At 42.0% G+C, this 14,693-nt stretch overlaps 1 protein-coding gene and 1 long non-coding RNA gene across 2 annotated transcripts in view; one reads left to right on the top strand and one right to left on the bottom strand.

The window, feature by feature from the left end:
* CHMP3 (charged multivesicular body protein 3) overlaps positions 1-6,979 on the bottom strand; it is a 65,795-nt gene extending 58,816 nt beyond the window's left edge. The window contains exon 1 of the mRNA XM_059079368.2: positions 6,776-6,979. Coding sequence (XP_058935351.1) covers positions 6,776-6,979 — 204 coding nt within the window. The remainder of the gene's footprint in view (positions 1-6,775) is intronic.
* Positions 6,701-10,564, top strand: LOC136792127 (uncharacterized). The gene is made up of 2 exons (XR_010835376.1): positions 6,701-7,196; positions 10,271-10,564. It is a non-coding gene; the product is annotated as an uncharacterized lncRNA (long non-coding RNA).
* Positions 10,565-14,693: the final 4,129 nt, after the last annotated feature.

Genomic DNA, 14,693 nt, shown 5'->3' with positions numbered 1-14,693 from the left:
TTGCTTCAGGCAAACATCTAACCTAAGAACACTGACAACTGGTTATTAATTAAGCTTAATAAATCCAATCAGGGATAGGGATGATTTGACACTGGACATCAGTCTTTGTAAAGGTTGGTTTATTTCCAGCTCACTGTTACCACTAAGGTGTATCCTTTCAGAGTTCTAACCAAAAGCCTTGGGGACTTAAACTGAGTCCCTCATCCTTGGTGTGCCCTGAACTCCAATTTTTGAATCCCCTAACCACAGGATGTCAAAATCTCTCCTCAAATTCTCAGTTTCTCAACACTGCATGAGGAATTAGAGGATCTCTCTAGGGGTAAAAACTGGTCCCAAATGATTGGGTTCATGTAATTGAGCTTCCCACTTCTCTCAGATCTTGATTTTGCAATTCTTCACTACCTTGGTAGTTTTCAGTAATTTCAAATAGTTATACTTTTAATCTAGCTCTTCTAGTTATTTTCAGCAGGAGGGTTGGCTCAAAAAACCTAGTCTCTAATTACCTTCATGATTTTTTAAAGAATATACTTCTTCCTTCTAATTAAAAGGCCTAGAAACAAGAACACTCCAGTAGTAATAAGCACCACAAGCACCTAAATTTTGGTTTCTATACCATTCCCACTGAAAGAAACTTGTACTCCTTGGAGAAATGGTTGATTCCACGTATCAGGGTTGGATACACAAATCACGCTGCTATAGACAGAATGTTTGTATCCTCCCAATTCCAATGTTGAAATAGTCCTCAATGTGATGGCATCTGGAGGTGTGGCCTTTGGGAAGTGATTAGGTCATGATGGCAGAGCCCTCATGAAATGAGTTTAGTGCCTTATAATAGAGACTCCAGAAAGCTTGATCCCCCTTTCTGCCCATGTGAGGGCACAGTGAAAAAATGGTCATCTATGAACTAGGAGTCAGGTCGTCATCAGACACTGAATCTGTGGGTTCCTTGATCTTGGACTTCTCAGCCTCCAGTACTGTGATAAATAAATTTCTACTGTGTATAAGCTACCCAGTCTGTGGCATTTTGCTATAACAGCCCAAATGGACTAAAACAGATATACAGTTAAAAGTAAGTTCCCCTCCCACTTTTGACCCTCAGCTACCTAGCTCCTCTTCCTGAAGGTGATGTCTGTAAACTAGGACTTTGGGTATCCTTCAAGATTTAAAATATACATAAAACTAGAAATTAGCCAAAAGCAACAAATATAATTGAACTTAGGTCAAAAATTGCCTACTCTGATCACTGTCAGATGGATATAGAGAAGATGGTCAATTAGGGTATCTTCAAATGTGTAAGCATTTTCTCTCACCATCTCTACTTCTATTCATGAAACAAATATTTGATAGACACCTTACTCTTATTAAGGGAGTTCAACACTATGCTGCAAAGTAGATAAGAAAAATGCGATCTTTGCTCTTAAGAAGCTTACGATTTTGCTGAGGACATGAAGTAAAAAAGAAAGTATTCTTCCAGGATAACACTTTTTCTAATGTCTTCCCAGATCCCCTGAATTCTGTCTAAAACCACGCTCTGTGGTTCCTTCCTCTCCATCACCATCCTGTCAAAAATCTGCTCTTTTCCTGAATTCTCTCAATTTCAGTTCATGATACCAACACTGAGTGGGACGATGGATTTGATGGCGGTGAGGTTAAACAGAAACCTAAGAATCATCTTTGCACTTTCATCCCACATCCAGAAGATAAGCAAATTCTGACTATATATCCTAAATATTTCTAAAACTCCTCCTATCCTTTCTATCCCCATTTTTGCTCTCAGTTAAGACCAGCATCATCTCTCATCTGGGTCACTTAATTGCTCCATACAGAAGTCTCTTCCCTCCAATTCTTGCTCCAAGCCACTCTTCTGAATGCTCCCCATCCTTAGGAGGCATGATACACAGGCCTTCATTAATCTGCCCTCTACCTGCCTCTCCAATTTAACATCTTACCACTGCCATCACTCCTCCTGCATCCCACTCAGATATAACCTTATTTCATCCTTCAACTATTCTAAACATTTTTCCGGTTCCTCCAACCTACATTCCACACTTCTATACCTTGCATCTGCAGTTTATTTTGCTTGGAATGCCTCTTCTTTCCCAGTCCTATACCAATCCATCCACCTGACTAATGCCTCTTGTGACAAGACCCAGATAACCTCCCTGACCAGGTCCTCTTCCCTACACTGAACAGTAAGTTACTCCCCACCACACACTTGACATCATAGATCTTGTACATACTTATATTATTGCTCTTATTTACCCTAAAATATAAGCATTTGTGCACATGTCAGCCTCCCCCAAAACTTGGTATTCTTTGAAGTTGTCCTCCAGTGTCTTATTTTTGCAAACCTGATGTCAACCAAATATACACTAAAATATCTCAATAAACGTTTGTTGTATGAACTAAGTGAATGAAGCCTTCTCTTTTCCTCCATCTCCCTTTCTCATTTTCTTCCCTCTTCGGATAGCAACCCACAACCATGTATCATCAGTCTATGGATATAAGTTACTTACATGATTTCAGAATTCTGATGCCATAAAAGGTGACTACATGTTCTACCCGAAGGCTAAATTAGCAAAGTCCCTAAGTAAGGACAGCACAATTTTCCAGTAGAACCTCGGGTCCAAGAGAAGAATCTCTTTCAAGCATAATCTCATGTCCTCTTGATTCCCATCCTAAGACTGTCTCAGTTTCTAAATGGATTACAAGGCTCATCTTCAGCAGGCCCAATCCAGTCTTAAGTTGGACACTTTAAGATAGAACAAGTTCCATCATTAAGATGTCTCCATTAAAGTATCTGAGATAGCTGGGGGCAAAGACTTTAGTCTGTAAAGCCCCTTATACAGTTGATGTTTTCCTGGAATATCCCTTGAAACACTGCTCATCTTAAAACTACTTGACTTGAAACCTTACTTAATCTTATTCTGATACTCATTCATCACTCAATATTTATTTAGCACCTACTCTGTGCTGTATACTTTACCAAAGCTCTGGGGTCATCACCCATAACATAAATATGTATATGTGACATGACCTGACTTGCCTGACCTGACTTGTCACCATGGCCTAAATGACAGTGATGATGGTGTTGCATGGCTGCCCCTGGCCCCTGCTTATTCTGTTGTGGGACCTCATCTTCCAGTCCCCAGTGGAAGGCATATTATAAATTGATCCTGATTCAAGAGTTGCCCAGCTTGACTCTACAGCGTTTAGTCGGTTCTCTTTTTCCTCTAACTCTTTTATTTCTGCCAACATTAACTTGGATTTTGGTTTGTTTTTTAAGTTTCCATTATTTAGCTTCTTTTATAAAGTTGAATTTTTAATTTTTCTCCTTCTCCCTCTCAAAAAAATGCCAAACTAAAACTAAAATGTCAGACATACTTGTCTTCTTATTCATATATTGGTTCTCAATATTTTACCTGTGCTTCCACAGCTCTACGGAGAAAAAAGTAGTTCTCATTCCTGCTTTACTGGCACTTTCTGGAATTACAAATTAAATGCTAAATAATTGTGGCAGGTGACAAAACAATTTCCTCATAAATCACAAGGTATAAAGAGCTTGGTAGAAGCTGAATGTAAAGCAAACAGAGACACTCTTCTGACAAATTAGAACAAGGTATAATTAGAACTCAAAGGATAGCTTGGAGTACTGTGAAGAGGAACTTGAAGAAAATCTTGGGCAGGGTATCTCCAGTACCAGTTAAAGTAAATAATCTAACACTAAAATTCCTACTAAAGAGTCAAGAACCTGGACTTCCCAGGTGGTCCAGTGGCTAAGACTCCACACTCCCAATGCAGGGCCTGGGTTTGATCCTTGGTCAGGGAACTAGATCCCACATGCACGCTGCAACTAAGATCCCACGTACTGCAACTAAAAAAGATCCCACATGCTGCAACTAAAGATCCCGCATGCCACAACAAAGATCCCTCGTGCTGCAACCAGGACCCGGCGCAACCAAATAAATAAATAAATTTTTTAAAAAAGGAGAGAGAGTCAAGAACCAATTCACAGGTAGGAGGTGTGTGGAAAATATGATAGTGGAGGGCTAAATAATTTCTTTTTTTTTTAATGTACAGCTTCACTCTAACATTTTTTAAAATTATTTATTTATTTATTTATTTTTGGTTGCGTTGGGTCTTCGTTGCTGTGCATGGGTTTTCTCTAGTTGCATCAAGCAGGGGTTACTCTTCACTGTGGTGCACGGGCTTCTCATTGTGGTGGCTTCTCTTGTTGCGGAACATGGGCTCTAGGCATGCAGGCTTCAGTAGTTGTGGCATGTGGGCTCAGTAGTTGTAGCTCGCAGTCTCCTGAGCGCAGGCTCAGTAGTTGTGGCACATGGACTTAGTTGCTCTGAGGCACAGGGGATCTTCCTGGACCAGGATCGAACCCCTGTTCACTGCATTGGCAGGAGGATTCTTTTTATTTTTTACTCTTTTTAATTTATTAATTTTATTTATTTTTGGCTGTGTTGGGTCTTCGTTGTTGCGCATGGGCTGTCTCTAGTTGCGGCGAGTGGGGGCTACTCTTCGTTGTGGTGCATGGGCTTCTCATTGCAGTGGCTTCTCTTGTTGCAGAACATAGGCTCTAGGCACGTGGGCTTCAGTAGTTGCAGCACATGGGCTCAGTAGTTGTGGCTTGCAGTTGTAAAGCACAGGCTCAGCAGTCGTGGTATATAGGCTTAGTTGCTCCACAGCATGTGGGATCTTCCAGGACCAGGGCTCGAACCTGTGTCCCCTGCATTGGCAGGCAGATTCTTAACCACTGCGCCACCAGGGAAGTCCCCTAAATCATTACTAATCACACAAGTCTGGGGGTGATCACTCCAACCTCTGAACTCCTGTAACTATATATGTGATACCCAATTGAGACTTGTTCTTGAAATGCATATCTTACTTGCTAGACAATACGTTCTTTGGCTGTTTATTTCATCTTTATAATATCCCTCTGGCAGGCATATTTTAAAAAAAAATCTCGTGCATCAACCCTGTGATTTTCAGGTTTTAACATACTTTCACAGGTAGGCTACCCTATTGGAAGAGTATACGATCTTCGAGCTCTTAGCAATTACATTTATCATTTAAAAGCAGTCTCAGTGCTAGTCAAGTAATACATATACTAGAGATCAGATTAAATAGTAATGAGACTGTTTTCCCATAATCTTCTCATTTTATGAATGGCAAACCTAAGACCAAACACTGAAGGTAATAATCCTTCCTAACGTCAAAAATACACTTCTACAATAACAAGCACCTCAGAATACATACATGCCACAAAATGTGCATCTATATAATGCTATACAGTTTGAAAAGTAATGTCACATACTCTTACCTCATTTACGCTCCACAATTTTTATTTTACTAGGGAGTAAAACTGCGTAAGTTGCCTGAGGGAACTAATAATTATTGAGTGCCTACTGTTCTAGTACCCATCATTAACAAATGCGATCAACATCAACACATATTTTACGGGCCAACAACCTCATGATGCATGACATTGGTTTTTAAAACAGGCCTGCTAGAGCTGAACATGTGAGACCATTTATTAAATGAAAGATTTTAGGTTTGTTTCCCATTATGTGTACGTCTGCACTGGGTGCTATAATTCTTCTCAAACTTTAATGTGCATACTTATCGCTGGAGATCTTGTCAGAATTCAAATTATGATTCAATAGGTCTCGGGTAGGGCTCAAGATTTCTAACAAGGTGCCAGGAGATGTTGATGTTGTTGGTCTGCATTTTGAAAGCAAGGTTGGACTTCTCTGGTGGCACAGTGGTTAAGAAACTGCCTGCCAATGAGAGCAAGGTTGTAGAATATATAATTTACCCTCGGAGTTCCCTGATAGCCTAGCGGTTAGGATTCCAGGCTTTCACTGCCATGGCGAGGGTTTGATCCCTGGTCGGGAACTGAGATCCCATGAGCAGCCTGGGGCGGCCCAAAACAAAAACACAAATTTACCCTAACTAGCACTACTAGCTAAAACTTTCATCTCCAATGACTCTTAAGTGATACTATTATCATTACTACTTGACACCCAAGACTAAGGCTCAGAGAAATTAAGTTTGCCTAGATCACAAAGCTGATGTGTGCGGAGCCAGATTACAAACTTAGGCACACGGACTCTACAGGTCACTCAACCGCTCCACAGTATCCTGACGTGATCGCAGTTGACAGGCAGATTCAGAAGTCTAAGCCAGATGCAAAGTTGTTATCTCCTGTACCACTCTTCCGAGTGGGGTTCCTGCTATAATTGTGCGTCTGGTGTCAACAGAACGTTGGAGGGCAGGGGAAAGAGATCCAGAGCCTCCCTCTCAATACGGCGCAGTGGGTGGGGAACGTGCCGCGGTGGGGACGGGGGTCCTCGGGGTACCAAGCTAGGAACCAGGGGAGGTCCGCCAGTTGTACGCGGGCGGGAGTGAGGGGGCGGGGCCTGCGCCAGAGAAAGGTTCCGGGCGGGACGTACCAACGAGGGCCAGGGAAGGGGTTCCAGAGGCGAGGCCGGCGCTGCTGCCTCCACGCCCGGAGCCGAGGCCGAGGCAGAGGCAGTCTTAACCCGGCCCTCGGCTCCCTTGTGGAGTGAAATACCAGGGTTCTCTTTCGCTACACCCGTCTCCTAAGAGACTTCCTCCGGCCCCTCAGTCGAGTGGGAGGCCCCGGAAATGGGGGCCGAGCAGCACCTGGCCAGCCGCTGGGGGGAGACTGTCCAGTCGTTTACCAACGCTATCGCGCCCCACGCAAACCCACCCACCCCGGTGCCGCCGCCGTAGCCCTTACCAGCTCTTTGGGCGGCTTCTCTGGGGTTTTTCCAAACAGCCCCATGACGAACTGAACTCGTCTCACCCCTCCCGGCTTTCCGTTCCCTGCACCCAGGCAGGTCCCGGGCAGCCGCCTGGGCGGGGCCGCTGAGAAGCGAGGAGTCTGGGCGCCAGGAGCAGGGAGCGGCCGCGGGGAGCCTTGGTGCGCATGCGCCGAACTCATGCGCAGACTTGGGTCGGCGGAGTTTTGTCAGAAAGATTGAGGCGATTGCGCACTTTCTGGGAGGGGACTAGTGGGCCCAGGTGTGTTCTTCTGAGGCGTAGAGGCGGTTCCTCTGACAGATGCGAGTTTATTGATTACACCTGGTGATTACAGCTGGGCCTGCTCACCTAAACCTGTATGTTGTGGCACCGGAAGTCTGTATCTCTACCCAAACGAGGTACAATACTTTTACAACCACTTTCCTAACATCTTTATCCTTCTGTCCCGTAGGCACCTCAAATGCAGCGAGCCAGAAATGACCTCTTCCTCCCGGCAGACCTACTCCTCCCCTCTGTTGTCACTACCGTGACCTAGTCACTAAAACCTGGACAATTATCTTTCCTGCCCCTCTTACCAAGTCCTAAGAATTGTAACTTTACTTTTTTTTTTTTTTTTTTTGTGGTACGCGGGCCTCTCACTGTTGGGGCCTCTCCCGTTGCGGAGCACAGGCTCCGGACGCGCAGGCTCAGAGGCCATGGCTCACGGGCCCAGCCGCTCCGCGGCATGTGGGATCTTCCCGGACCCGGGCACGAACCCGTGTCTCCTGCATCGGCAGGCGGATTCTCAACCACTGTGCCACCAGGGAAGCCCGTAACTTTACTTTTTTAAAAAAACTCCAGCCCTCCCCTTTCATCCCAAGTGTCACAGCTAATGTTGTGTGTGCGTGTGTGTGTGTGTGTGTGGTCCTGCAGTCCACATAGACCATAACCTTAATCAAATTCTCAGAGGACTCTGTGACTAAAAAGGACTAGTCGCATTTCAGCTGGGCAATCTCTGATTGAACCTACAATGGTGATCTGATGGCTGCTGTCTTTACCTCGTCTCATGATGGGAAGAGTCATTTAGAGTCTCAACCCCATACTCCCATCCCTGGGAATGTAAAATGGTACTACCACTCTGAAAATATTTTGGCAAGTTCTTTAAATGATAAACGTACATCTGTCTCATGCCATTCCACTGCTAGCTATTTATCCAAGAGGAGGAGAAGCGTATGTTCTTACAAAATCTTGTACAGGCCTCCTTATTTGTAATTGCCAAGAACTGGCAATAATCTAAACGTCTATCAACAGGTGAGTGGATAAACCAATTGTGGTAGATAATAAAAAAGAACGAACTCGATATGCGCAACAACATGGATGAATCTCAATTACGCTGAGTGAAAGAAGCCAGAAAAAAAAAGTACATTTTGTATGATTTCATTTCTATAACATTCTAGAAGATGCAAACTATAGTGACAGAAAGTAGGTCAGTGGTTGCTAGGGCACAGGGCTTGGTTTTGAAAGAGGCAGGAACGAGGGATTGATTGCCAAGGGACATAAGGAATATTTGGGGGTGGTGGTGGATATTATCTTGTTTCTGGTGATGGTTTCACAGATACCTACAGTGTTAAAAATTGTACACTTTAACATGGAAGCAACCTAAATATCCATCAGCAGATGAGTGGATAAAGAAGATGTAGTGTACACACACACACACACACACACACACACACACACACACACACACACAATGGAATATTACTCAGCCATAAAAAAAGAATGAAATGCCATTTGTAGCAACATGGATGGACCTAGAGATTATCATACTAAGTGAAGTAAGTCAGACAGAGAAAGACAAATTATCATATGATATCATTTATATGTTGACTCTAAAAAATGATCAAATGAAATTATTTACAAAACAAAACAGACGCACAAACGTAGAAAACAAACTCTTGGTTCCCAAAGGGGAAAGGAGGAGGAGGGATAAATTAGGAGTTTGGGATTAACAGAAACATACTACTAAATATAAAATAGATAAACAACAAGGACCTACTGTATAGCACAGGGAACTGTATTCAATATATTGTAATAACCAGTAATGGAAAAGAATCTGAAAAAGTGAATCACTTTGCTGTACACCTGAAACTAACACATTCTAAATCAACTATACTTCAATAAAAATGGACACTTTAAATATGTACACTTTATCTCAACATACTTCAATAAAGTTCTTTTTTAAAAAATAGCAGTATATGTTCACTGTAAAAAGTAAAACCTCCAACTCACTTCCTCAGGGAAAAAGTTCTCAAACTACTTATAATATTAAATAGTTGGTGTGAATTCTTTGTGATTTTTCCTTTGGATAATTTTTTAATATATATTTTTACTTATTTGGGAGCATATTGTACATATTGTTTTGCAATCTTTTAAAAAAAATTTTACATAGATTTTCATTGATATTAATATCTAGAGCTAAGGGATTCCAAAGCAGGAATGAACTAACATTTATTTAACCATTTCCTTATCGTATTACACTAAGTGGTTTCCAGTTTTCCCCTTTAGCAATAAATATAGACACAGTTTAAATTTTTAAAGTACTACCAATATCCTCCATACAGGTTGCACAGTTTGAACTACCGACAGTGTGTGAGAGCACCCTATTCCCTAAATCCTTGCTAACAATGAATTTAATCAATATTTTACATTTTTGCCAACTCGAAGGTATAAAATATTGTTTTAATTGTTCATTTCTCTGATTACTAGTCTAGATGAGCATCTTTTGGTATATTTGTTGGCGATTTGAATTTCTTCTGTGAATTGCCTCTTCGTATCCTTTGCCCATTTTCCATTGAATTGTCTCCCTTTCTTCCTTCCTCCCTTCCTTTTTTTTTTTTTTTTTGTTTAGTGTGATGGAGCTCTCTGAAGATGAGAAATCTGTAGAAATGTTTTTAAGTCTCCTTCACCATATCCCTCTTCTTTTTTTTGAGAATGAACTATAAGGCAGAAATTTTTCAGGTGGGAGGTCACTGGACTTCCAATTAGTCAACAATATTTATTGAATGCTTACTGTGTGTCAGACATTCTATAGGCTGTAAGAAAACCACAATGAATGAAAAAGAACTTCATACAATCTGATGAGAAGGACAGATACTAAACAATGGTGATAAATAAAATCGAGTGAATTACCACAAATGTGTAAAATTTTGACTATAGGAAGAACATGGTGTTCACTGACTCTTCCCTGAGCATATTTGCTTTATTGTACTTCACAGATACTGCATTTTTTTTGCAAATTGTAGGTTTGTGGCAGCCTTGCATCAAGCAAGTCTATTGGCACCATTTTTCCAATGACATTTGCTTGCTTTATGTTTCTGCGTCACATTTTGGTTATTCTAGCAATATTTCAAACTTCTTCATTATTAGTATATTTGTTATGGTGATCTGTGATCAGTGATCTTTTCTTTTTTTTTTTTCTTTTTGTGGTACGCAGACCTGTCACTATTGTGGCCTCTCCCGTTGTGGAGCACAGGCTCCGGACGCGCAGGCTCAGCGGCCATGTGGGCCCAGCTGCTCCGCAGCATGTGGGATCTTCCCGGACCGGGGCACGAACCTGCGTCCCCTGCATCGGCAGGCGGACTCTCAACCACTGCGCCACCAGGGAAGCCCGGATCAGTGATCTTTGATGTTACTATTGCAAAAATAATACAACTTGCTGAAGGCTCAGATGACGGTTAACGTTTTTTAGCAATAAAGTATTTTTGTATGTGCATTTGTTTAGACATAATGCTATTGCACGCTTAATAAACTACAGTATAGTGTAAACATAACTTTTATATGCACTGGAAAACCAAAGAACTCGTGTGACAAGCTTTCTTGCATTATTTGCTTTATTGTGGCAGTCTGGAACCGAACCCACAATAACCCTGAGGTATGCCTGTATAAGCTGAAGGATGAGCTAGCAGAGGGAGGAAGAGTTTCCAGTGCAAAAGAAACCGCATGTGCCTAAGACCCTTCCCAGTTACTAGGGGGTGGAGGTTTGGGGCCACAGGCATTTCATTTCCTAAAGGTGCATTTGTTCTAAAGTTGGTCATCGAGGACAAAGAGGCCAAACAGAGTGCGGAGGACAGTTTGATTTGGTATGTGGCATCTCACAGAAATACAGAGCCCAGAGCTACCGACAGAGCCTTTAAAACACACCAGTGCATTTGCTCCTCAGCGACTGGAAGGGCACTATGCATCTTCCACGCGTTTTCCAGGCTCCACACTTAGAGCAACATATACTTTCTATTCCTGTCCTGATATTGCCTTGGCATTGGACAGAGCTGTGGCTGCGGCTGAAATTTGTCCTTCCCACATAGACCTCAGGAAGCATGCACCGGGTCCTCCCACCTGCTGAGACTCACATCTGAGGGGGTGGGAAGAACTAAGTGAGCAGGCATTCGAGCTCTTCGCTCCTGCCAAACACAGCAAGTATTTAACGGGATCACACTCCCTTGCCATATGTTCACATAGACATTTATGCACACACATTTTAAAAGGTTGTATATGCATTCTCCTCCAGATCCCTGAAAAATATGATATATAGATGCATACCCTTGACTTGAAAGTTGCCTCAATGCCTGATGCTTTAAGTATTTCCCTAAATTTGAAATGAGAAATAGAACTGTTTTTCCTTCATTCCCCAGATTGTCCTTGCTCATTTCAGTAAGATTTCCTACCTTAGTGAGCTTCCTGGCTCACAACTGTTCCCCATTCACCAGGTAGACTGTTAAATGAAATGCTTTGGGGAAGGAAGTCAATCCAATTCCTGGCAGGAATTTTGACCTAATAAAAACAAGATAGACCTTGTTTTATACAACAGATGGACTCTGAAAATGTTAGATATAAACTGACCTTTGGGAAACTGAATTCCCTCCCTTGCCTTATATAATAATTTTGGAGTGCATTTCTTAATTTCTGACCAACCTTCAGGTGTGAGGGACTCCTAACCACAGTTTATGACTTGAGATAAGGCAAAGAAAGACCTTGGGTCATCTCCTCCCCACTTGCAACCTTCTTCCACCAACCTTACAATGACTCGTATTAGATTCCTAGTGCTGCTATAACAAAGTATGACAAATTAGGTGGTTTAAAACAATTTATTCTCTCGCAGTTCTGGAGACTAGAAATCCAAAATCAAGGTGTCAGCAGGGCAATGTTCCCTCTGAGACTCTGGGTAGAATTGCTCCTTGCCCTTTCCTAGGTTCTGGTGATGGCCGTCAATCACTGGCTTTCCTTGACTTGCCACTGCATCACTCCAATCTCTGCCCCTTTTGTTGTGTGGTGTTTGTATTAGCTTGGGGTGCCAAAACAAAATACCATAGACTGGGTGGCTTAAACAACAGAAATTAATTTTCTTGCAGTTCTGGCGGCTGAAAGTCCAAGATAAGTACCAGCCTGGTAACAGCTCTCTTCCTGGCTTGGCCTTCTTGCTGTGTCCTCACATGGTAGAGAGAGAGAACTCTAGTGTTGCTTCCTCTTATGAGTACTAATCCCGTCATGAGGTCCCCACCTCATGACCTCATCTAAACCTAATCATCTCCCAAAGGACCCATCTCCAAATACCATCACATTGGGGGTTACCGCTCCAACATATAATGAATTTGGGGAGGACACAATTCAGACCATAGCAATGTTCTCCCCTCTGTGTCTCTTCTTATAAGCACACCAGTCATATTGTATTGAGGGCTCACCCTAAGCCAGCATGACCTCATCTTAACTAATTACATCTGCAATGACCCTATTTCCAAATAAGATCACATTCTGAGGTACCTGGGGTTAGAACTTCAACATATCTTTTGAAGGGGTACATTTCAACCTATAAACAATCCTCATTTATACACATGGGTCCCCCATTTTAAAGAAGAAGGTGATAGAGGGTGGAGGCAGACTGGTTAGCTGAATCCTTTAAAAAGACAACAACAAACTTCTATCCTCCATGAGTGGCCCCAAAGTAGGGACAGTTTCCACTTGGGAGGGGTAAGTAGATATCTGAGGACTGACTCTAGCTTGGAGGATGTACCTTTCCCGGGAAAGCACAGTAATCACTGCAACCATCCCACACTGCCATCTAGAGCACCATTTCCACCACCAAAGCCCCTCTCATGGGAGGTTACATGCCTTTTCTTATTTCTCCACAGCACATAAGAGACAAAGCCTGAGCTTAAAGAAAAAAAATTGAGTTGAATTTTTTTTTTTTTTTTTTTTTTTTTGCGGTACACGGGCCGCTCACTGTTGTGGCCTCTCCCGTTGCGGAGCACAGGCTCCGGACGCGCAGGCTCAGCGGCCATGGCTCACGGGCCCAGCCGCTCCGCGGCATGTGGGATCTTCCCGGACAGGGGCACGAACCCGTGTCCCCTGCATCGGCAGGCGGACTCTCAACCGCTGCGCCACCGGGGAAGCCCCGAGCTGAATTTTTAAGGAATACTTTATTAAAGTCTCCAAAAATCAGTATCACAGTATCAGAAATGGAAGAGTAGCATCCAACTCACACATTCAACATTACAATGGACTGGATATTCTGAAAAACTCACTGCAGACACATAGAGAGTCTTGATAACATACAACCAGCACTATTTTATGTGCATGGTTGATCTCTCAAAAAAGTAAGAGAAATCAGTAATATCTGCCAATAACAGAAGCCAAGAACCCTGTTTGTGTACTGTAAAAAGAATATGATATAGCTTGTAGACAGTAAAGTGCACAAGTAAGTGTATGACCTGATGCATTTCTACATATGTATAAACCTATAAAACTACTATGCAGATCAATATTTAAAACATTTCCAAAACCTTAGAAGGCTCCATCATGCCTGTTTCTAGTCAATACTCCCAAAAGATAACCATCATTCTGATTTTTGTCTCTATAGATTAGTTTTGCCTTTCTTGAACTTCACGTAAATGGAATCAAATAGTATGCTTGGTTTTAATGATTGGTTAGAGGAACAGGAGGCAAGGCTTTTGGCAGGGTAAAATGGTGAAGCAAAATTGAGACCCCCTGAAGATAGGAGCCATTAAGACCTCATCCTTGGTGAAAGAACAGGCTAGAAGAAAAGTCTATCTGCCAGCAAAGGAGACCAAAAAGAAGATGTTTGTTTTAGGCCACAACTCTGATGAAAATGTAGAAGACTTCTTTAAGAAATCATAATTAGGGAATTCCCTGGCAGTCCAGTGGTTAGTACTTAGTGCTTTCACTGCAGTGGGCACGGGTTTGATCCCTGCTCAGGGAACTAAGATCCCATATGCTGTGTGGTGCAGCTAAATAAATAAATAAATAATTTTTAATAAGAAAAAAGGCCAGTAAAAAGAAATCTTAATTATAAATCTGCCCTCGTGTGGGTTTAAATTTATACTACTCATATACTGTTGGAAATTCCAAGCCTAGGTATTAATTTAAACTGTTCCTTGGTTGATAACATCATGAGTACCTGGCAGAAGCATAGTAAGCTCATTTTGAAGGAACATACCCCAAACCCAGGCACTGTAGTATTCCTACAGATTAAGATAAACAAGAATTACCAAATGCACAAGGAAAGAAACATCTAAGGCCAAGAGTAAATTTAAAAGGAATCATAATTATAGTCCAAAGCACATCAGATATTAGAATTCTCAAATGCAGAATAAAAATGTTACACTTAAAGTGGTCACAGAAATAAAAGAGGGACTTAAAAGGAACAAGAGACCATAAAATGAAAAAGAACCAAAGAATTTCTAGATGTAAAAAAATAATAACAGAAATAAAAACCTTAGTCACTGAATAAACCTCAGTGAATGAATTAAGCAACAGATTACACATTACTAAAGAAAGAATAAGTGAGTAGGAAGATGGATCTGAATTATCCAAAATGCCATGGAAATAAACTAAGACGTGAGTAT

This window comes from Kogia breviceps, chromosome 11, assembly GCF_026419965.1.
Source record: "Kogia breviceps isolate mKogBre1 chromosome 11, mKogBre1 haplotype 1, whole genome shotgun sequence".
In the NCBI taxonomy this organism is placed as follows: domain Eukaryota; kingdom Metazoa; phylum Chordata; class Mammalia; order Artiodactyla; family Physeteridae; genus Kogia; species Kogia breviceps.
Note: the sequence above shows the minus strand (reverse complement) of the source record. Positions and strands in the feature narration are given on the sequence as shown.